Consider the following 23,010-nt stretch of genomic DNA (forward strand, 5'->3'; position numbering starts at 1 on the left):
AGTGAAACGTGTTTTGCAAAACAAAATCACAACCGTCCAAAAGGCTGAAAAGTAGCAGGCAAGTGTCTGGATTTGTTTTATTCATTGTGGTGATGTAAGCTTTGTAACCGCCCAATCAAATACTACCTTCACAAACAGATGTGATGAGGACGTTGAGTGGACAATCACAAGGCCCAAAACAGGTAATCAAAACTAAAAATAAAGTTAACCATATACCATTGGTAAATTTAAAATTTAGTCCTTATATTTTTATTTTTATAAATTTAACTCTTTTATTTTTAATATTTTAAAATTTAAATTTAATAATTAATATTATTAAATTTATTTATGTGGCATTTTGTAATAGAAAATACTCACTTAATAGCTATGGAATTAAAAGAATGACATAATAGACTTGAATTTAATAAAATAATTTAAATAGTGCTAACAGTTTGACTTAAATTTTAAAATTTAAAAAGTAAAAAGATTAAATTACAAATTTACAATAAGTACAGGGACATTATAACTATTTAACCAAAATAAAAAACTGAAACTTTTATTATTATTTTGTTTGTAATAAAAAAATTGAAAGAAACTCTGTTGAGGATAAGAACAAAGGGTATAAACCAACAAGAAACCTGTCAACATCCTCCTGCTCTTTCCAGAAACATCTTTCCAATTCCAAAAACCCTAATCATACTCTTAATGCAATCATTTTATTTAAATAAAAATTATTTCATGTTATATTTATATTAAAGTAATATTTTTTTTCCTGGTTAATATGTTTTTTAAATAAAATTAAATTCTTTAAATTTAATTTAAATAATGAAAAAAAAAAAGACAACCCAACTTTTTTGCTTTGAGCCAAATAATTCCATTACACTCACTACATTATCCCATCTATAAAGGCACCAGATTCTTCATCTTTCTCTTACCATCACTACTTTAGGTTGGGTTGCACTTGAGGGAAAGAAAAAAAAAAAAAAAAGCTTGAATCTAATTTTTTGAAGATGGAGGGTAAAGAAGAGGATGTTAAGCTAGGAGCAAACAAGTTCTCAGAGAGACAACCTATTGGGACATCAGCCCAGACAGACAAGGACTACAAGGAGCCACCAGCAGCACCCTTCTTTGAGCCTGGTGAACTCAAATCATGGTCTTTTTACAGAGCTGGTATTGCCGAGTTTGTAGCCACCTTCTTGTTCCTTTACATCACCGTCTTGACTGTCATGGGTGTGTCTCAGTCTAAAACCAAATGTGCAACCGTTGGTATTCAAGGCATTGCTTGGGCTTTTGGTGGCATGATCTTTGCTCTTGTTTACTGTACTGCCGGCATTTCAGGTCATCTTTCCCCTTCTTCTTTTTTTATCTTGATCTTGTTGAAGATGACGAAGATTTAGTGGTAAAAAGATGTTTAATAACCAGATCTGGGTTTGTTTTTCAGGTGGTCATATTAACCCTGCTGTGACCTTTGGGTTGTTTCTAGCAAGGAAACTGTCACTTACAAGGGCATTGTTCTATATGATCATGCAGTGCCTGGGTGCTATCTGTGGAGCTGGTGTGGTGAAGGGATTCCAAGGAGATAACCGATATGAGATGTTGGGTGGTGGAGCTAATGTTGTAAACCATGGCTACACTAAGGGTGATGGTCTTGGTGCTGAGATAATTGGGACTTTTGTGCTTGTTTACACTGTTTTCTCTGCTACTGATGCTAAGAGAAATGCCAGAGACTCCCATGTTCCTGTATGTACTATTTTCTACTTGCCATAACTCGATTTTGCAGGAACTATTATTATTACTTAATGTAGTTGATCTAACTATATATATGCCTATATTAGAGGTGTCAAGTGGAAGGGAACTTTTAGGTGTCTAAGAACTACATATCATATATAAATTGGGTTTTAGTTTAGGTTCAACACCAAATCATGTTATTGAGACGCTTCTTTTTTTTTTGGGGGAATGAAAGAGGAAGTGTTAAATAAGACTCGAGCAAAGTCCTTTGCTTCACAAAAGATTTGAGAAGCTTGGAGAACAAGAGATACATAAATTGTGCATTTTGGAGGTAAAAGTAGCATGGAGGCTCTTGTGCAATTTTGCTTCCTCTATTAAAAAAATGGACAAATTAGTCCTTGAGCAAACTGGTCTTTCAAGTAAAAATTTCATCTTCTTCTATGCATGAAATTTTTAATGGAAAAATAGCAATATTCTCTTTGAACCAACGTAAAAGGACTAATTTATTTCTTCTTTTTTTTTTTTGTAGAGGGTAAAATGTAATTTGTCTCTTTATACAAGAACCTCCATTATACTTTTATTCATTTTGGACTAAAGTGATTGGATTAAGTGGACAATCCTTTTTCATGCTGATGTGGCAAGAATTTAGTGATAAATTTTTTATGTTTGAAACTAAATACTAGCCACATCAATATGAAAAAGGATTGCAATCTATGGTGTAACACATTCCACTGCCAAGTGTGCATATTATATAAATTGCCTGACTTTTTGTAATGTATTTGTTGCAACTATAATGCAGATCTTGGCTCCACTTCCGATTGGGTTTGCAGTGTTCTTGGTTCATTTGGCCACCATTCCCATCACTGGAACTGGTATTAACCCAGCAAGGAGTCTTGGAGCTGCCATCATATACAACAAAGACCATGCTTGGGATGACCATGTTAGTATCATTCCTCATTCCCTATTGTTTCTTAGCTTTGGCATTGTTAAGACAGATTGAGTAAAGTGTTTTTGTGTTTTGTTTTACAGTGGGTGTTCTGGGTTGGACCCTTCATTGGAGCTGCACTTGCTGCAGTTTACCACCAGATAATCATTAGAGCTATTCCATTCAAGACCAGAGATTGAAATGATTAAATCTGTGTGTGTGTGGGTGTGGGGATCTTCATCTACTTTTTGTGCTCCTACTAGTCCTTTGTTGTGTTGAACTGCATTTTGAATTATGGTGTTAATGTGTGTAAATTATCCCTAGAGTTGTGCTGTATTCAGCTTTTATTAATGGAGGATTCTTTTATGTATTTCCTAATTTTATTGGGTAGTAGTTCAATTCCTTCAAATAGGTTGGGGAGGCATTTTTTGCTTACTAGCATCAATTTGGCAATTGTGTTCCACCATTACAGAGCTTGGCCTGCCAACGGAACATGCTCCGTCTTTCAATGGGCAAGTCGACATTTGCTTGATTAGGACCCATGTCGATGCATACAACATTAATGCACGATCTCCATACCAACTTCCGTCCTCACTCCTGGAATGGCATTAAAATTAATTAATGAACTTCCAGAGCCCACATCGATTGTGGGCTTGATTTCATGTACCAATGTCTCTTTTTCTTATGAAAACTCGAAAGCTTGAAAGCTTCTTCAAAAAATAAAAAATAAGCATGTAATTAAATTTGATCATGGTCAGATCGTTTTTGAAACGGGTCATGCTTTGAATTAGGCTTTTTGGCCTGGGCTTGACATCCTGTGGATAATACTTGCTTCTTCTTTTTCTCCTTTGGCTCCTTTGGATTGAGGCAGTGAGGCACATTTGAAAGGAAAAGATGGTGCCAAACTCACTGCATTTGTGTTTGGTTGAGGGTGTCAGTGCAGTGAGGTTGCTTTTCAACCACACTGATCAGTTAATTTTCAGCTGGAGCAAATAGCAGCAGTTAGAGGCTTACACTGATCAGCTGATTCTCAGCTGGAGCAAATAGCAGTAATTAGAGGCTTACTGAGCAGTTGTCATTATAATAGACAAAAATAGCCTTACTTTTATTTATTATTTTACCATTTTATCCTTAAAAATTAAGTTAATTTCATTCCCAAAATGCAAAAAACCCTGCTCTTCAATTGACAGTAACAAAACTCACAGCAGAGCAAACTCTCAAAAACTTATATTTTTCTACTCATCCTATCAATCTTGTTCTCAACTTTGATCTGGTAAGTGAAAACCCTTCTTTTTCCACTCTATATATGTGTTTGAATTGTATGAAAGTAGTTTCTGTTTTTCCTTTAAACACAAATCCATATATTCTTGCTCCATTATTTTTTTACCTCTACTTGCCGTTGAAGAGATTGAACATAATTGATGATTTCATTCAGCATACCAGCTTTGTCTGTGATTTTGTTACATCCTGGTACTAAATCTTGCAGATACTTCATTCTTTCACTGATTTTCTCCCTTCTAACCTATATAAATCAACATAATTAAAACATTATTATCTAATGAAAGAGACCTGATAAAATAAAAAAACAAATCAGTAATAATACCATCCTTATTCATGTCTCCAGCAATGCTGTATTCATGTCTCAAACCCTCAAAAACTAAAATTATCAAAAACAAAACAAAGCACAACTAAACAAACGAAACAACAAAAGCTTGTAGTAATATGAACAAGTTTAGCAGGTTTGCTATATGACTTCATGCCTAACACAAGTTACACATAACTATAAATATCACAGAACACAATTAGACCCACCTTAAGCAGCAAAAGCTCAAACTAACTACACACTTTAGTTTCCTATTGTATAAGAAGAAACTGAATGACCATCTGAAAATATAACTCCACAATAGTTACTGAACAATTATGGCCCACTGACTACTCACTAAAGTATTAATATAATACACACTTACATTGATCATTTCTCCAGAAAGGGATCTGCATCAGAGTGAGGATTATAACTATAAATTTCGCACTCCGAGAGTTTCACAACCTGCATAACCGGGTATTTAAAATTACCAGCTGCTGAGACTTGCATTTAGTCATTTCGAACTTACACTCACCTAATCTAGAGCCTTCTAAATTGTTTTGAGGAGTGAACTGTCCCCATATGCCTCGATCCATTCCTGTCAATGATGTAAAGCAGGAAACTTAAATGCCAGGCACAGTGACTTATTTAAGGATAAAACATACCACAATTGAATGAAAACTAGTTATCGCTCTTCTCACATACTACAAACCACCATCAACAGCATCAACATCTTCCCCCAAATCCATCACTTTCACCCCGAATGACATGAACACAACATACCATTGGCCCAAAGTTTCATGAGTCTGATTAACTCCAAAAAAAAAACTGATGAACATGCAAATTTTAGACTAAAATCATTAAGTTATATTCATAGCCAGAAAACTTGCACTAAACAATAATATAAGAAGACTTGATTATTGAATCACTTACAATGTAGATGTCATGCCAGCACAAGCTCCAGCAGCAAGTCTTTCGAGAACAGATAGCTCGTCATCTTTTCCCTTGAAAAGTTTTTAGAATTCAATAGGAACTAGAAATCAAACGACTAACTCCATCAAGGGACACGCAATAAGCATCAATACAATTTTAAGATTGCATTATGCATATTCTTTTATTACCTAATAAGTTTCATAAGCAAAGAGCTGGATTGCACTGTAAGGTACAACTCTTACCACCTGAACCATTTAGTACTAGATCAATGTCAACAGCAGCTCAGTAAACCATCACAATTACATTATTGAAATCCAATCCCAAAATAAAGAGTGGAAGTAAAAACTACAAAGAACCTGAGGAAGATTGCCCTTCCAGTACCTTTAATTCCATCATCCTTCCCAATCGATACAAGCGCGCAATTTACTCCCAAATAGTCACCAACATTTAAAATACAATCCAATAAAACTACCTTAATCAGTGAATTTCAACAAACATATAATTACCAATTCCAAAAAGATAGAACATGCGAAATATAACCAAAGATACCGAGAAATAGAAAAATGAACCCAAAAAAATTTGCTGCAAACTCAGTAGCGTGAAGGTAGAACATAGAACCACTGGATTTGATACAATTTCAATATAGCAATCCACTAATCTATCAACATATGAGGAATTGAATATAACCAATGCCTCATACTTTTTTTAGCAAAGCTAGGAAAGATCCGTGCCTACATATCTTTTTATAAAAAAAACTCCATTAATTAATCCACAAAAATTTACATAAAAAATGAATATGATTAAATCTAACAAATTACATATGATGCAAATAAGGGGTCATTTCAACTTACATTAATGAAATGGAAGATCTAAACGAAACTCAACATGAAAAACCAAAAACATAAAAGAAGAGAAAAACCTTCTTAAGAGAATGTGCATTTTTTCCCAGCCCATCTTCTCCTGCATCAAATGCATTCTTCCTATAATATGGCTCATTTGGATCTCCGTAAGGAACTACCATTTCAACGAAACTTAATCTATGGGCTATAGGCCTCCGACCACGACTACCATCAACATAAGCAACATAATATATTACGAGACCCTCCCTAGGAGTGAAACCAATTCGAAAATTCCACTGAAACCAGAATTGCAAATAAAATATATTAGTACATCTTGAACTGATAAAAAGTTATAAATATAGTTTCACTACCAAGCACATTTTACCATTCAACAAAATTCCCACTGACACGAAAACTGGGACCTTCTGGTTGAATGATTTGTAGTAGTTTCACATCACTTCGATCAACACCTCCTCGTGTTTCACCAGTAGTGTAATTTCTTAAAGGATCAGCTGGTGAAAGAGCTTTTCTTTCTTTTTTTCTCCCCTCGGTGGCTCTGCCGAGTCAAATTCCTGTGAATTACATGTTTATCTGTTTTATTACTGATTCTTTTTCGTCATAATAACCTTTTTAGTCCTCCAACTTTAGAAGAAAATTTAGTTGAGTATTTTTATTTATAGTTTTTGTCAAATCATTCTAAAATAGATAAAAAAAATTGGCATTTGTTAATTTTATTTGACAGAAACATGAAGAAATTGTATTGTAGATAGATTTTTAAGCAATAAACGTGAACCAATGGTTCTTGCAGATTTTTCTTTAATTTTATTAGTTTGGCCTAGAGACTTAGGTCTGATATCCATATAAATATGTCTTGTGTCCAAGAGAATCAGAAATGGAGTAAATATGAGACTTGAAAATTATATTTTTGTTGCATTCATTTTCACTTTTTCCATTAAGTTGAAGCTTCAATTAAGGTGCCAGTTTTTTTTGGGTGTGGCTAGATAAAGATTAGCATTGGGAGACGTCTAAAATAACTTATAGACTATATATGTTCTCTATGCTTCTTGGTGAATGCTAGCACATTGACTGAATTATATCAATGACAATAGATGGTAAAGACACGAAATTTTGTGGACGGAGATAGTAGCTTAGCAACAAAAGCTGTTTGGGATGATGAGCTGACGTTGATATTTTGTGAACTTTGCGTGAATGAAGTCAATGCTGGTAATAGACCGACAACTCATCTAAACTCAAAAGGATGGGAAAATGTCATTGCTCTTTTTCAAGCAAAAACACAAAAAAAATTATGGAAAACCTCAATTGAAAAATAAGTGGGATACATTAAAAAAGGAATGGAGGTTATGGAGGGAGTTGCTTAAAGAATCTACAGGTATTGGATGGTGTCCTTCTAAAAAGACGGTCGATGCTACGGAAGAATGGTGGGCTGCAAAAATACAGGTTAGTGTTAACTTTATCATTATTTATTGAAATTAATAATTTACAATTATAAAAATCTTAGTATAACATTTAAATTTAACATGTTATGTAGGAAAATCCTGATTTTAAAGGATTTAAGAAGAAAGGAATTGAACCACGATTGAATGAGTTAATGTGGCAAATGTTTGGTAGCATTGTAGCCACTGGAGAGAATGCATGGGCACCTTCGTCTGGTGTTCTTCCAAGTCGGGTTCCTATGGGAGATGATGCACCTAATGAGGGATTTGGTGATTCAGATGAACATAGTAACAAGAATGAAGGTATTCCTCCTGATGAGGTACCATCAAACCCTTTTCATGAAATCCCTGATCGAAGAAAGCAAACACTTGGGGTTGCACACTGTAAAGGAAAAAAATCAAGTTCAAGTAGAAAATCATCAAGAAATACATTAACTACCCAGATTGAGAAATTGTGTGAGAGCATGTCTAGTCCAAGGAAGTCAGTGAATGAAATTATTTTTCCACACTCTCAATATACTATTTCAAATGCAATGGATGCTTTGCGTGCTTTGGGAGATGAAATTCCAAAAAAAGATGAACTGTACAATTTTGCCACCAAAATGTTCCAAATACTGGTAAAACGAGAAGTGTTTTTGAACTTAGATCCAGATGATAGGGTTTGGTGGCTTCGACGCGAGTATGCTGAACAAAATCCAATTGCATCATTTTCGTCCTTGGTAGCAACATCCTCATTTCCCTTCCAACCATACCATCAACCACCTCCACCATAAGCTCCTTACAATTATTATTGTAATATAACTATACTACTTTTTTATATGTAAAACTAATGTATGATACTTTTTATGTTTGGTATTTTTATGCTATGCTTTTAATCAAGTTTCTGCCAAAGATAGAATGTCATGAAATATTAATTTACTTTCATTTGATTACATTTTCAGGTTATGGATGAATTTAACAATATGTATAATATTTTTGATATGAATTATGATACCTCTGAATTAAGTGAAGAAGCTCAACGAAGAATAGCCACAATTGTTACCCAAGTTGAGCACAACAATTATCATAATGAGGAAGAATATGTGTTAAGCAGTGTATTGGTACACCATGAAACTTATTTCACTATGCAACCGCGTATGGATTCAAATTATACTGGTCAAATGTGGGTGGACGAAGTATTAAATGGGCACGATGATCGTTGCATGATTAGTTTTAGGATGCTAAAAAATATATTTCACAGATTGTTGCATGATTTGCAAACAAATTATGGCTTAAAGAATGGGAAAGTATCGGCGATGGAGAAGTTAGCATTATCATTGTACATTCTTGAAATTAGAGAATCAAATTCAAATGCAACAGAGCGATTTCAACAATCTGGGGAAACTGTTAGTCGAATTTTTACTGATATGTTGCATATATTTGCTTGAATGGGAATAGACACGATTAAACCCATTGAAGGTCAATTCGAGGAAGTACCGAACCATATTCGACATGATACAAGATATTGGCCTCACTTTAAGGTAAAATTTACACAATCTTTATATTTTTAAAACATAAATTATTTCTAACTTTTATCTCATTACTTGTATTTATTTTAAAGGATTGTATTGGGGCCATAGATGGAACACACATAAAAGCATGCATTTCGCCTTCTTCTCAAATACCTTATATCGGACGGAAAGGTGAACCAACTCAAAATATTATGGCAGCTTGTGACTTCAACATGTGCTTTATTTTTGCATTTCCTGGTTGGGAAGGAACAACACATGATAGTAGAATTTTTTTGCAAGCACTTAGAAAGCAAGAGTTGAAGTTTCCACACCCTCCACCAGGTCGAACTTTAATTTTTTAATTACTTTTTACATAAAAAATATTAAAATTTTTAATTTATTTTTAAACTTGATATTATGTTTTACTTTTTTCGCAGGAAAATATTATCTTGTGGATTCCGGATATCCACAAATGGCAAGTTTTCTAGGTCCATATAGGGGGGAACGATATCATTTACCTGATTTTCGTCGAGGTAATCATCAAGTATCTGGAAAAAAAGAAATCTTTAATCATGTCCATTCTTCGTTACGCTCTGTGATTGAACGAACATTTGGAGTGTGGAAAAAAATGGCCAATATTAAGAGATATTCCAAGTTATTCATTCGACAAGCAAGTTTTAACAGTTATTGCAACAATGGTTTTGCATAATTACATTCGAAGACATGCTTGGTCAAATGATGAGGATTTTCGAGAATTTGAGAATATACGGACATGCCGTCTCTTCAAGCCGGTTGACAGAGGTGAATCGAGTTCTTCTAATGAGAAAGTGACCTTGAAATCACAATGTTAAGGGAAACCATTACAACTAGTTTAATGAATCAATATTTGTAAACACATTTTGTATCATAACCTAATTTCTAGTAATAATGAAACTTGTTATGTCTTATGTTACTATATTTTTTATTAAAATCATCCGTTTAGATACTTCAAAATTTGATCCAAGTATAATGTTATTATTTGTGAAAATAATATTTATCATTGTTATAAAAAATATTTAATTATAACTATAAAAAATTAAAAAATTATCATTTAATCTAATAAATAATTTAAATTAATTATATAATTCATTAAAATATTGGAAGATACATTTTAATATTTTATTAAATGAATTTTCATATTTTAATAATTTTAAAAAAGTAAAATAATTTAAATAACTTCTATTATATATCAATTCTAATTTGATGTCTTTAATAGTCATTTTTCATTCTCACCTCACCGCTACAGCTGCGTTTGAATCCAAACACACACTCCACCATTGTTTCTAATCTCACCGCTACAGTAACCAATCTCACCGCTACAGTAACTAATCTCACTGCCACTGCTGTTTTTAACCTCATCGGAGGTAAACACACTGCCCATCCAAACTAGCCCTAAATCCCTAACAAGCAGCCCTCTAAATCCCTAACAAGCAGCCCTCTGAATCCCTAACAAAAATATAATTAATTATTTTCTTTTTCTCTGTTCCGAGATTCTGGCGATATTTTGTCTTGTCCCTTTTCCAGAGCAATGGTGAGACCTAGACCTGTCCATGGGCCGGGTCGGGTTCGGGCTGGGTCCGGGAAAAAAATTTGACCCGCCTCCTATGCCCGGGCCCGGCCTGGCCTGAAATATGTGCCTAAAATTTTGCCCAGGCCCGGCGAGGGAAAATATCATAAGCCCGAGCCCGGCCCGGCCCATTTTTCAATAAACATTAAAAAATTATTTTAAAAATAAAAAAATTTAAAAATAAAAATATTTTAAAAGTATTTTAAAATTAAAAAATAAAAATAAAATATATATTTATTATATTCGGGCCGGGCCCGGGCCAAAAAAGTGGTGCCCGAGGCTCGGCCTGTTTTTTAAACGGGCCTCGTTTTTTTGCCCAAGCTCATATTTCAGGCCTATATTTTTACCCGAACTATTACTGAGACCATCAAGAGCAGCCCACAACTCTGCTTCCAAAGCTGAAGCAATCCCAATGTTACGGTTGAAACCAATCTCCCAATTACTTTTGTTGTTTCGAATGACTCCTCCAACTACTACTTTCCTTGTGATTTGGTCCATCGCCCTATCAGTGTTTAATTTAACTCACCTCGGCGGTGGCAAACTCCATCCACGTTCTTTGTTAACTGATACGAAATTTTAGGGCAAATGTACATGGCTTTATTAAAACTGCTACCCCAACACCAGATATTTGAATAAATTTGGTTGTTGATTTTTTCCAAATTAAAAGAAATCATTTAATCCATTCCTAAAACATTGTTTTTAGTATATTTAATGTGTTATATTTTTAAATTTTATTTTTATATAAAAAATTTAAAAAAATTAATATGAGTAGGTTAGGCTGGGTTTAGGTAGATTTTTAGGCCCATTTTTTTTAGGCTAAGCCTAAAAAAACAAGTTTAAAATTCTGTTCAAATTCGGCCCTATCCGGCTTATAATCAAGTCTACTTGTAATCACCTAACTATTAGGAAGGGTTTTTTATGCAACAATTATAAAAAATTACAAAATGCACATTCAACTATTCGACTTCTTCTCTTTTGTAACCAGTGAAATTATTAAGGGAAAAATAATTTAGCAGTTTTTAAAATTGACATAATAGTAACATAAACTTTCAATGTTTATACATTGTGTCAATTTAGTCTTAAAAAATTTAACTCCTAACATTTACAAATTGTGTAATTTAGTTTGTTTATTTGTTTGTTTGGTTTTTTATTGTGCCATAAAAGTTAATTTTAAAAGAATGAAAAGAGATGAATATTATTATCTTGGATTTTTGGTGTTTCTATTTTTACTTTTTTTTAGCTTTTAGGTGAAAGAAAAAAAAGTAAAATTGCAAAAAAACTCCAAATTACACAATGTGTAAACGTTGAGGTTAATTTTATAGAATGAAGACTAAATTAACACAATGTATAAATGTTGGGAATTAAAGTTGTTTTATGTTAAATTTAAAGGCTGTCACGAGATCTTTCCATTGGTCATTTCATGGCTGATAACCAAGAAAAAGAAAAAGTCTAAATAATTAAGTGATTATTTTATAATTTTTCATAGTTAGTTAACGAAAAAAACTTACCAACAAATGTTAGGTGTAATGGTAAGACACATTGTATTTGTAAGAGAATATAAGTTCAAACTTTAAAGACGATATTATTAAGAAAGACAACAACAATTGAATGAAAATAAAAGATGCGGTCTTAAAATTTTATATGTAATGTTTCAATGATTCAGTAAAACACATTTTACTTTATCAATTGTTTTATAAGAAATTGAAAGAAAAATGTTTATTGTATAAAAGTGAAACTTTATTTCCAAAATGAAAATATTAAAACTGGTGCATTCTTTTCATAAAAGATATATGAGAAATAATTACTCCATAGTTATTGGATAAAATTAATTTAATAAATAAGTGGTTGAATAAAAATAAAATATTTTATTTATTAAAAATAAAATTTTATTACTAATAAAAAAATATTACATTCGATATTTTGTATTTAAAGGTTGTTAAAATTATTTTTACAAATTTTCTCCAATTTTACAAAATATTTTTAATGAAAATGAACTATATTTTAAATGTTTACAAATACTTACTGTTAATCTTTAATTTATAAATTCTTTCAAACATCAATCATTTCGGGAAGTAGAACTAAAAATAACTTTAATGTCCATTTATTCTCAATTTTTGGAGTTTGTAAATGTCAAATTATTGTACTTTAACACTATTGGTGTTTTATTGATTTTTTTTATACAGGTGAGGAAATGAGATGAACTTGTTGATGATATCTGTTGGCATTGAGGCGGCGTATAGTTTTTTCTGGGTTTTGGTTATATATACGGTTAAGTTTATATTATTTGCTCAAATCTCTTCGGTAGATGAAAGTTTTAGTCTTCTTCATTCAAGGGAAGCACATTTTATATTTATTAAATACTACTACTGTATAGCCTTTTATAATGGTGTTTTTGATGTTAAATATATCCCAAGAGCTTATACGAGTTCCGTTTCAGGAGCATCAAGTGGTATTCGTGTAGAGACAGCACGAGTTCTTGCATTGCGTGGTGGTCATGTGGTTATGGCAGTAAGGAACTTGGATGCTGGTAGGAATGTCAAAGAAGCTATACATAAAGAAATAAATGGTGCTAAGATTGATGTGATGCAATTAGATCTTAGCTCCATGGCGTCTGTAAGGAAATTTGCATCAGAATTTCAGTCCTCGACTCTTCCCTTAAATATCCTAATGTAATAAATCATATAAAGTGCTGCAAGTTCGACTGTTTACGGCCTCCTGCACGCGTTTATGTCTGCATTTACAATCATTTGTGGTTCACCTAATGATCCTTTACACTTATTATCCACTATAATTGATATAGGACATATTTTAGAAATTAGAACTGCTCGTGTCTGTGCGTGCAAAGACTAATAGCTTCTCTTTCTTTGCTTGAAAGTAACAATGCAGGGGTTATGGCAACTCCTTTCATGCTATCACATGACAACATAGAACTGCAGTTTGCGACCAACCATTTAGGTTATTCGGATTGCAACTTAGCTGTGATGTATCAAACCTAATGAGATATAGCAACTATTTTGCAGGTCATTTTCTTCTAACAAACCTTTTGTTGGATACTATGAAACTCACCGCACGTGAAAGTAAAAGAGAAGGGAGGATTGTTAATTTATCTTCAAAAGGTCACCGGATTGTGTATGGTGAGGGAAATCCCTTTGATCACATCAATGATGAATCAGGGTAAAACTGATGATAAGCTTCACCAATTTGCCCCCTTATGGAGTGCAAAATCTTGGCTGAATACTTCCTAAAATGCTTGGTCATTTCTCTTATTTTTCTTGTTGACATATAGACACTTCCCTCGGTTTGCTTATGGACAATCAAAGCTCGCTAACATATTGCATGCTAATGAGCTTTCAAGGCGTCTAAAGGTACACAACATGATCAATTTCTCTTTGATGTACAACCTATGTAGGTTATAGCATGTTGACACAGAGAATATAGTATCTCATTAGGTTTTCTTTATTATACCACTTTTAATTAATTACTACAAGTTCAGCTTCTCATATGCCATTAATGTGCCCAATGAGTTCAAATCTTTCAATGTTATTTCTCTTTTCTTGATATAAACAGGACGAGGGAGTGGAGATTACAACAAATTCACTTCATCCTGGATCAATTATTATGACCGATCTTATGCGCCACCACGGTCTTATTAAGAGTAATCCTTCAAATCATATAAGATTTAGTGGATGTTTTTGCCTTTTAAAGATCTTTGTATATTGGAAATCGAAAGGGTTAAATCACTTTTTTGGACTTGAACTTGGCAACTTTTTTCACATTGGGGCCTTAACTCTTTTTTGGTCCAAGTTAGGCCTTAGAACTTGGCAATTGTTCCCAGGTTGAGGTCTAAAGTTCAGGCCCCAATGTGAGAACATTCGCCAAATTCAGAGATTAATTTAGACCAAAAAAAAGTTCAAGCTCCAATATAGGAACAATTGCCCCAATGTGAAAATAGTTGCCAAGTGCAGGTTCCAAGTAGTGATTTAACCCAACTTAAAAACAAGTTAGATTACTTTTCTATACTTCAAAATGAACAAACTTCCCTTTGCAGCAGATTGGAGAGTCTCGTATGTCTTAAACAATTCTAATGTTTTAATTGATGCTTGTATTACTACCAAGCTTTAAGGCTAAAGATGAAGACTTGGCAAAAAGGCTGTGAGAATTTAGCTTGAGCTTGACCAAGCCCAAGTAGTTAGTTAACAGTAACCCATTGGGGGAGGAGTGACAGAGATGCACTGTCCTTTGATCTAAGAAATCCAAATTGCATGACTAGATCTGGGTATAAGATGTTCACTGTTTAAGGAAACTATGAAAATAAAAAAATATATGTATATATTTTTGGTATAAGATTCTAGAGTTGCAGATATGCACCCAGTTTGAAGGGACAGGATTTAATGCGGAAAACTCTAGTCTCTGAAATCTGTAGGTGGTTTCAACCGATGTAGTCTGTTAAGGTTCGGTCGTTCCAGCCGGTGCACACAGTAGCAGTAATAAACTGATGCAATTAACTCTTTTTTAATCATTGGTTAAAATTTCGGTGACTGAAGGTAGTGCAGTGGTTGATGCATAAATAATATTAAAAAATTAGAATGTTATATTTTATATTTTATATTTACAATTTATTTAGTACCACCTTCATTTAATATTTATTAAATAATTTTATAAAATATCATTATCTACAATATATCGTATCGATAGTAATACATGCTAATTTCAATAAAAAAACGGTGTGTCTACCAATGGTATTGACTTTGTTTTAACTGACCAAAATTCATTCGCTTTGATTTTATATGGATCAGATTAGATAACTATTTTCAAAAACGAATTAGTCCAGAACAAGAAATTAAACCATTTAACCATAAACCGGTATAAATATGAAAAAGCTCTGAATCATTTTTAATAATTTATTCATTTAAACGAAATTAAAACTAAAAACGTCGGAAACTGATGATCGGTTCTAGAAACCTTAGGATTAGAGCTGTCCTTTTTTTTTTGTAGTAGTAGTAATTTGCTTCACGTAGGACTTTTATGTAGAAAATTTTGCACGAGGCAAATACCAAAGCAGCAGTGGTAACCTGCCAATCTTTTCCTCTTAGATCATTAATTTGCTACTCACACAAAGGATCAATTACAAAAATTATAATAATCTGTCTGAAATTTGGAGCTAAAACCAAATCCATACAAAGACTAGCAAAAATTTTTCAACATAAATCATTTTCCAACATTGGAAAGTGAATACAGGTCAAATTTGAGTTTTATCAATATGCTGCCAGTGTGTGATATATATAGGTACATCAATATCAACAGCCACAATTAAGTTTTCGGCTGAGCTCTACAGTTGATATATTAAAAAGAAAAAGAAATTTACCAGAACCAGTCTCAGCTAATTTCCACAAGTCAATCTTTGACAAAAGCCTAGATTTGGTTTTGGTTCCCCACCTTCTGTACAGAACTTTTAATCCCCAACCTGTAAAAATGTAAGAGGGAGGGGAAAATGGCAAAAGAATAGCTCTTCTTCTAACTATGTGTTTCTTGGGTGTAATAAAATGTACAGGTCTGTTTACACTAGCAAATGTTCATTGTCCGGAACTGCTTAAGTGGACTCCAGAGATTAGTTTGGTTTTCAACTTACTTTGCCTCCATTTTTGCGCAATCTACTCACAAAAACACAGATTGTCTGCTGCTATTATGATGGTGAAATATGTGCCGAGTCTTAGACACCAGCGACAATTTAGAGTGCGGTTAATATCCAGCCTCAAAAGCCTCTTGCATGTTGCTTACTGTAAGAACTGAAGCAAGCAAAGTGCCACTTCAATAACATTATCTCCCTTCTGCCATTCAAATTTCCAGAAACAACAGCTGCACCTAAAATGCCTGGAGGCCCTTCCCTGACAGAGATTTTGGGAGCAAACTAGATTCCACCATTACGACCAAGCATCGATGAACCAGGATTAAGGTCCAGTGATGGTTTCAATTTCACATGGTCCCTTAAGAGTTGCTGAGACACATGATCAGCCAGGGCTGGCTGTCCATTGTAGAAATCCCTATGATCCCCATGCCCTGGCCATCCATACTGTTTTCCAAAAGCACCAGTATCTGATGAAATCATTTCTTGAGAAACATTAGAAGCTTGTGAAATCCCTCGAAACATGTCAGGCTTGGGTTCTTGATAAGGGTTGTTGGCATTTCCATAAAAATTAGTTTGAGACCTTGGTATTATTCCAAGACCTTCATGCAAATAGGCCATTGGCTGTTTTTGGTGATGAAATGGAATGGTGCCACTGCCACCAGTAAGAGGAGTGGATGAACCAGAGAGAGCATGAGGGCTAGATATAGGAGACGGGGACATCCTTCCACTCAAATTTTGCGGTGACCTTGGATGTGGTAGAGGACTGCCAATGGGCGAAACTGGGCATGACATGTTCCTAGGTGTATGAATGTCACTGCAATAGATGATTAAAAATTATATATGATAAAACCAAGAGATAATGATCATATATAGATAAGAGCAGATATAGTTGACATGTCAAAATATTGGTTGCAGACACATTTTCTCTAAATGCAATCATAAAAGTAGATAAAAATCAATACACCGGACCAAGGTATTAAGACCAAAAGGATTTGGCAGAAAAAATACCTTAGCTACACGTGAACAATCTATTACCATACATGAAATCATAGCACAACATATGATGACACATATTATAATGATACAAAATGTCATTAGGAGTCAGTTTAAGAAGAAAGTGTTCTAAGCATTGACCAGAAGCTGACATAGCTATGGCTGCTATTACGTCACTGTGAAGGAAATGATAGCTCGAAAAGCAGTTACCAATGTTAACTTCCCCTCAAAGGCCAACAACATCAGTGCCCTCATTGTTCAAGCAGAATGAGAAAATTTATAGCATATGCCAGATATTTTGCTAGTTCTTTTAAAAATTATGCTATTTTAAGCTGCAAAGCAACCGAAGGCCTTCTGTCCGCCCAAAGTTTGTATAGAGCATAACCACTCATATGCACATTTAAGGCACATTTAAGCATGCATGATAGGCTACACATACAAGTATCATTGGCTATTTACATGTGTGCATCCATGTTAGAGAGAAAAACAGACCTGGATCCTGATACCGTTTTTAAAGCTCTACATGGAAGGCTAGCTGTCCCTTCTGAATCTATGCATGGAAAATTTCTAGCATTTCCAATTCCCTAATGAGAAATTAAAAAGCAGAATGCAGTCAGAAATGTCGGTAAAAAAACTAATGATCAAATCAAATCATTAGACAGATCAATGATACAAAATTAGTAATTATCTCTATACCAGTGTTCTCATTGCATTTGCAACTGCAGGTGATGGGTCTGATGCATCAGCACTAAAAATGGGTCTTTCTAGCGGTGCTGCATTTTTTATGAAAGGATGCTCTAAAAGCCAAGCTGCTGTGGGGCGGTGTAATGGGTTTCTTTGTAAACACTGCCTCACAAAGTCCTTTCCCTCCTCTGAAAGAGTATCAGGAATTGCTGGAAGTTCTTTACTATTGCCAATTTTGAACATAGCAGCAACCTTTGAAATAGTACATAAAAGAATAAAAAACGAAATTAAGTGGTTAAGATATTTTCACAAGGAGACACAGCATACTCCAATAGAAAGGAATGTGAAGCATTAGGATGCCCATGCAGGAGGGAAAAAAAATTAAAAAAATAAAATTTTGTTGAATTAGTGATGAACATCTATTTTTTACAATAGGCAAAAGCAAAATTCATGCCTCTGTATAGATATTCACTAACCCCTTCATACTGGCTCCAAGGAGGCTTTGTGGTAGCCATCTCCAATACAGTGCACCCAAGGCTCCATATGTCAACAGCTAGGTTACATCCATTTGAGTTTTTAATAACCTGTAACAGGAAATGGAATAAACAATATTAACAGAAATCATCATAGAAATGATGACCTTGGAATAGAAATTACAAAACCATGCAGACCTCAGGTGCCATCCAATAGGGGCTTCCTTTGAACGATAGCGGACAAGATGACCCTGTAATCTGCAAATTATTTCAGACAACCTATATTAGCATCTAGAGATGTGCAAAATCAGCAATTATGCATAAAGTATTCTAACTCATGGAGCGGTAAATTACAGGTATTACTTTTTCTTACTAGGATTAGGATTGTAGGATTTATGTAAGAAGATGACTAAGGAATTTAAATTACTTACGATAATATCATATGCCAGGGTCTGATTTGGTTAAGCAAAGCAACATATGCATGACTTATTTTAGGTTTTCTAGGTAAAACCATTAATTACGAAATTATAGATAAAGTGCTCTTACATGCTTTGCCATCCCAAAATCAGCCAATTTCACACGTCCATTGGGATCAACCAGTATGTTTGCGCCTTTTATGTCTCTGAAAATATTGCACAATGTAGCAAATGATACTCCAGCATGATTGACACACAGGAGTTATGATGTTCCCAATGCGAAAACCCAAGTATAACTGGAAAAGAAACTCACCTATGAACAGTATTTTTAGCATGCAAGTAAGCCAACCCAGACAAAATTTGTTGAGTATAATTCCGAATGGCACTTTCACCAAACGGACCATACTCCTGAAGAAGTTTGTAAATGGAGCCACCAGAAACGTACTCCAAGTATATATAAAGTTTATCATCTACCTGTTCATGAATGAAAAGGTATACAACGGAATTAGAATAAATCATCAACTGCTCCTGTTGATCTATTTATATTTGAAGTCAAGGGAACTTCTGATGATGACAAAATCATTACAGGAATGACGCCTTTACAAGATCTTAAAATCAAAAGATCAGAAAACTCACAGTTTCATATCCATAATATTGCACTATATTTGGATGTCGTAACTGACTAAGCAGCATAATTTCCTGCCAAAACACTACCCATGAGTATAAAGATCACTAAAATTATTAACACCAAAACAAGAAATCAAGTCCTCAATGAACACCAGGGAAAAATATTTCAGTTCTTATAGCCACAATTGCCAGCAACTTTCTTTCTAATAAAAAAATAAAACTAAAAAAACAGGACATACTTGTCCCAACTGCTGTGCACTTTCCTTTGATTTGGCATCATCAGAAAACAAGGTTACTTCCTTCATTGCACACATCTCCCCACTTTCACTGATCCAAGAGAAAGAAAAGACAAAAAGGAGATAGAAAACAGTTCAAGCATCAAAATAGCGAGGAAAATTGCAAAAATAAAAAAGGACCACCGGGGAAAACACGAAAATCAACAACCTTGAACAAGGAGTGCCCACATTCAAATTTGATGATAATCCAAACTCAAGACACATTATAATTAGAAAAATAGCTGGGGCCAATCTAACATATAGCTTTATGAAGATAAAGTGGTGACTATGGAAACAAATAATGTCACAAATGCAGTACTCAAAAGTGAACATATAAAAGAAATAAAAGAACAAAAGATAGATACTGGAGCATAATCCTTCTAACATACCTGTTAAAACCAAGATAGACATGTCCAAATGTACCCCTCCCCAACAATCGTCCTTTCTTCCAGCGGGAGCAAGGGCTTGTTGGGTTTTCTGCCCTACCAGGACTTCGGGGTAATGATGGAGATGTTGCTGCAGAATACCCAGGAGAAAAAGGGCAAGTATTAGATATTGTTATTGGGGGAAGAGGCAACCTGTGGCTTTGCTGTTTCCCATCATCAGGTCGACTTGTAGGTGACTCAGCAGCAGCCCCTGCTGCTCGCGGATGCAAAGGGGTGACAGCACCACTGTGTATCCTAGAGCTGGGACCAGGGCTCGTCATTCTGGGACTAGGTAAAGGAGAACACTCAGGGCTACACCTGCTTTGTGGCCAAAGCAACTGCCCTGACATATCTCCACCAACAGAATTATGGCCTGAACCAGGACTAGAGCATTGTCCAGATCCCAAGAAAACTATGTCAGAGAAAGGCTTTCCGGTACCAGGACCAGAGTTCCAAACTTGCTCAAGACCAAATGCTCTCAATGGACTTCTAGAAGGACTTGACATTGAACTGTCCGGGGCACTAGACAAAGCACCACGCTGAGGTATCTGTAAATTCTGCACATGATTGGTCATTGATCCTCGCTTAGGTGACGTGGATAGGTACTGATTATTAAAAGATATATTAGATGGCTTCAGTATCTCTTTTGACTCCTGATTGACGTCAGACAACTGATCCATGTGCTTTGTGCTACATTAAAAATTAAAATGACAATTGATCAGGGATAACATACAATAACTGAAAGAGGGGCAGTTCAGAAATACTATAAGTTAAAATGATAACAAATTAGTTAAAACTCACCCAGATGGACTGTTTGCTGCAGTTCTCTGGCCATTCTCATAATCAGAAGTCAATGGGCTAAGTAGACGGGAATCAGACGGATCATCACTATCAATAGAGCTATCACTAGAAATAGAAGCAGTAGCAAAATCTCCCTCACCATCTACACGATCCAGTTTCTTAGAGAATTGTCCAGGTTTTGGCAAGGGTGATGGCTTTGAGCCTCTGTCAAATCCTGGTCTTATAGATGCATTAATTCCAGAATTAGAGCGTAAAACATTAGCATGATTCCCCCCAGGAAGAGGAAGTGGTTGAGCATGAGGCCTTTCCACAAAACTTTGACAGCGTGATACTTGCGTGGAGGGCGATGGTGATCGCGATGGGACTCGAGACAGAGATCCCCTTTGCGAGACAGCACCACTACGGCTTCTTCGAGAACCCCCAGATCTGCTAGTGGATTTTTCATCAGATGTGATCTTAAGCTTACGATTTATAGCATCAATGAAACTCTCTTTGCTTGCTTTCTTTTTGTCTTCTTTGGATGAAGACTTTCCCCACCATGGAGGCATATTTACGTAATACAGGGTAAATTCAGAGTACAAGATCCCCTTCTTAATTACAGTTGGTGCCGACCTCGACACCAGTTATCATACTTGCTGCTAACACACTGATTAAAATTGAACCAAGTCCAACGAGTTTTTCCGTAACATAATTACAGTACAAGCACAAAGAATGGACATGAATTGGGTTTGCCAATTAAAGCATGTTGCAGTCTCTAAAAATACATCATCCTGTAAGAACCTGTATAAAAGCATTATAAACCTCAAGCAAATGATGTACCAGAAAAAAAAAAAAAAGAAGAATAAAAACACAAACAAGAATTAAACTAAACGTGCAGGAAGGAAGACAATGATAACATACAAGCAGAAAGGACCCTCAATAAGCACACAGACAGAGTAAGTTAAGAATCGAGTTAGACGGCAAAAATCTTAGTATGTCAAAAATATTTGGCATTAACTTCCTCCTTAAAAAACAGCCATATAAGATGCATTAATTTCAAATTTCACATCTAAAAGTCATAACTTTGAATTTACTGCTTAACTAATCATTGGTCCACAACCAGAAGACGCATTCTAGCTTAGACTATTTAGTCCAAAACTACTTTTAAAGTTCTAATCAATAAACATAGCAATCCAGCTCAAATTTACAGCTAAAAATAGAGCAGATATTGAACAATTTGCACACACAAAAAAGGGGGACCTTGCCACTCAATTTATTATTATCAAAACAGATCCAAGATTCGGGTACCCATCTTTTACACAAAGTGAGATGTAAACTCAATCTCAAAAATCCAAAACACAGTTTTTAAACGCTGGATCTACAAATTAAACCAATTCATATATCCAAATAAAGAAAAATGAAACGAACTTACTACAATTAACAAAAGCTAAGAACTCAAATCTGACAATTTACACAACAAAGCAACTCCAAAATCAGAATCCCTTCTCTAAATTCATCACAACCTAAAAAAAGAAGAAGAAAACCCATAGCCCCATAAGTTAAAACAATAAAACAAGGTGATTCAAAATGAAGAAAGAAACGCTCAAATTTCACTCTAGAAAACAGAGTAACCCCTCAGTTCACTAGCTCCAAACTTGAACACAATACACAAATCAAATGCTGATAACCTTCAGAAATCATCAAAGTAAATCCAAAATTTCAGCTCAAAATACCCCCCAAAAAAACTTAAAAAACGAAAAACAAAATAAAGAAGAAAAAAGAAAAGAACCATTACTTACAAGTGAAGTGTAAGTATAGCCCGTCTAAAAGAAGTGTCAGTTTTCAGAGAGACGGCAAAGAGAAAGCTCAAAAGGCTCTAAAATGAATGAATGAAAGAGAAAAGGAAAAAAAAAAAAGGAAAGCAAATCAGAGAGAGAAAAGAGAGATTTTTTTTAATTTTATTTTTTAATAATTATATTTTTTTTTTGAGTGAGTGAAATAATAGAGTGCTGTCTTTGTGCGTTTAAATAAGAACCAGAAAATTTAATTATTAAAAAAATAGAAAAATGATCTACTAAGAACTGCATTAGATTTTATTATTTTTATCTATAAATCATATCCGTTAGATTTAATTTTGTTGACTCTAACTCTTGATTGCAAAATGGGTGTGCTATG

General features: G+C 34.4%; 4 protein-coding genes across 5 annotated transcripts; 3 read left to right on the plus strand and 1 right to left on the minus strand.

Moving 5' to 3' along the window:
- Positions 1 to 908: 908 nt before the first annotated feature.
- On the plus strand, positions 909 to 3,002 carry LOC105792230 (aquaporin PIP1-3). The gene is made up of 4 exons (XM_012620705.2): positions 909 to 1,317; positions 1,421 to 1,719; positions 2,507 to 2,647; positions 2,737 to 3,002. Exons 1-4 carry the CDS (start codon positions 990 to 992, stop codon positions 2,830 to 2,832), a joined length of 864 nt encoding a protein of 287 aa, XP_012476159.1. The 5' UTR covers positions 909 to 989; the 3' UTR covers positions 2,833 to 3,002.
- A 4,093-nt stretch (positions 3,003 to 7,095) lies between these two features.
- LOC105793430 (protochlorophyllide reductase, chloroplastic-like) lies at positions 7,096 to 13,209 on the plus strand. The gene is made up of 3 exons (XM_052634884.1): positions 7,096 to 7,210; positions 7,624 to 7,824; positions 12,911 to 13,209. Exons 1-3 carry the CDS (start codon positions 7,096 to 7,098, stop codon positions 13,207 to 13,209), a joined length of 615 nt encoding a protein of 204 aa, XP_052490844.1.
- On the plus strand, positions 12,760 to 14,573 carry LOC105792232 (short-chain dehydrogenase TIC 32, chloroplastic). The gene is made up of 3 exons (XM_052635381.1): positions 12,760 to 13,710; positions 13,823 to 13,901; positions 14,104 to 14,573. Exons 1-3 carry the CDS (start codon positions 13,532 to 13,534, stop codon positions 14,374 to 14,376), a joined length of 531 nt encoding a protein of 176 aa, XP_052491341.1. The 5' UTR covers positions 12,760 to 13,531; the 3' UTR covers positions 14,377 to 14,573.
- Positions 14,574 to 15,721: 1,148 nt separating this feature from the next.
- LOC105792229 (mitogen-activated protein kinase kinase kinase YODA) lies at positions 15,722 to 22,808 on the minus strand. Of its 2 annotated transcripts, none has more exons than XM_012620701.2 (12): positions 22,635 to 22,808; positions 20,857 to 21,636; positions 20,020 to 20,745; positions 19,595 to 19,682; positions 19,365 to 19,427; positions 19,042 to 19,202; positions 18,859 to 18,934; positions 18,511 to 18,570; positions 18,316 to 18,423; positions 17,852 to 18,091; positions 17,648 to 17,739; positions 15,722 to 16,976 (listed from the first exon to the last, which is right to left on the minus strand). In XM_012620701.2, the coding sequence occupies exons 2-12, from the start codon at positions 21,402 to 21,404 to the stop codon at positions 16,445 to 16,447; spliced, it is 2,694 nt and encodes an 897-aa protein (XP_012476155.1). In that variant the 5' UTR covers positions 21,405 to 21,636; positions 22,635 to 22,808; the 3' UTR covers positions 15,722 to 16,444. The 2 variants fall into 2 exon arrangements, with proteins under 2 accessions (XP_012476155.1, XP_012476157.1); XM_012620703.2 differs by lacking the exon at positions 22,635 to 22,808 and adding an exon at positions 22,268 to 22,586.
- Positions 22,809 to 23,010: the final 202 nt, after the last annotated feature.

The sequence above is a fragment of the Gossypium raimondii genome, chromosome 8, assembly GCF_025698545.1.
Source record: "Gossypium raimondii isolate GPD5lz chromosome 8, ASM2569854v1, whole genome shotgun sequence".
Classification (NCBI taxonomy): domain Eukaryota; kingdom Viridiplantae; phylum Streptophyta; class Magnoliopsida; order Malvales; family Malvaceae; genus Gossypium; species Gossypium raimondii.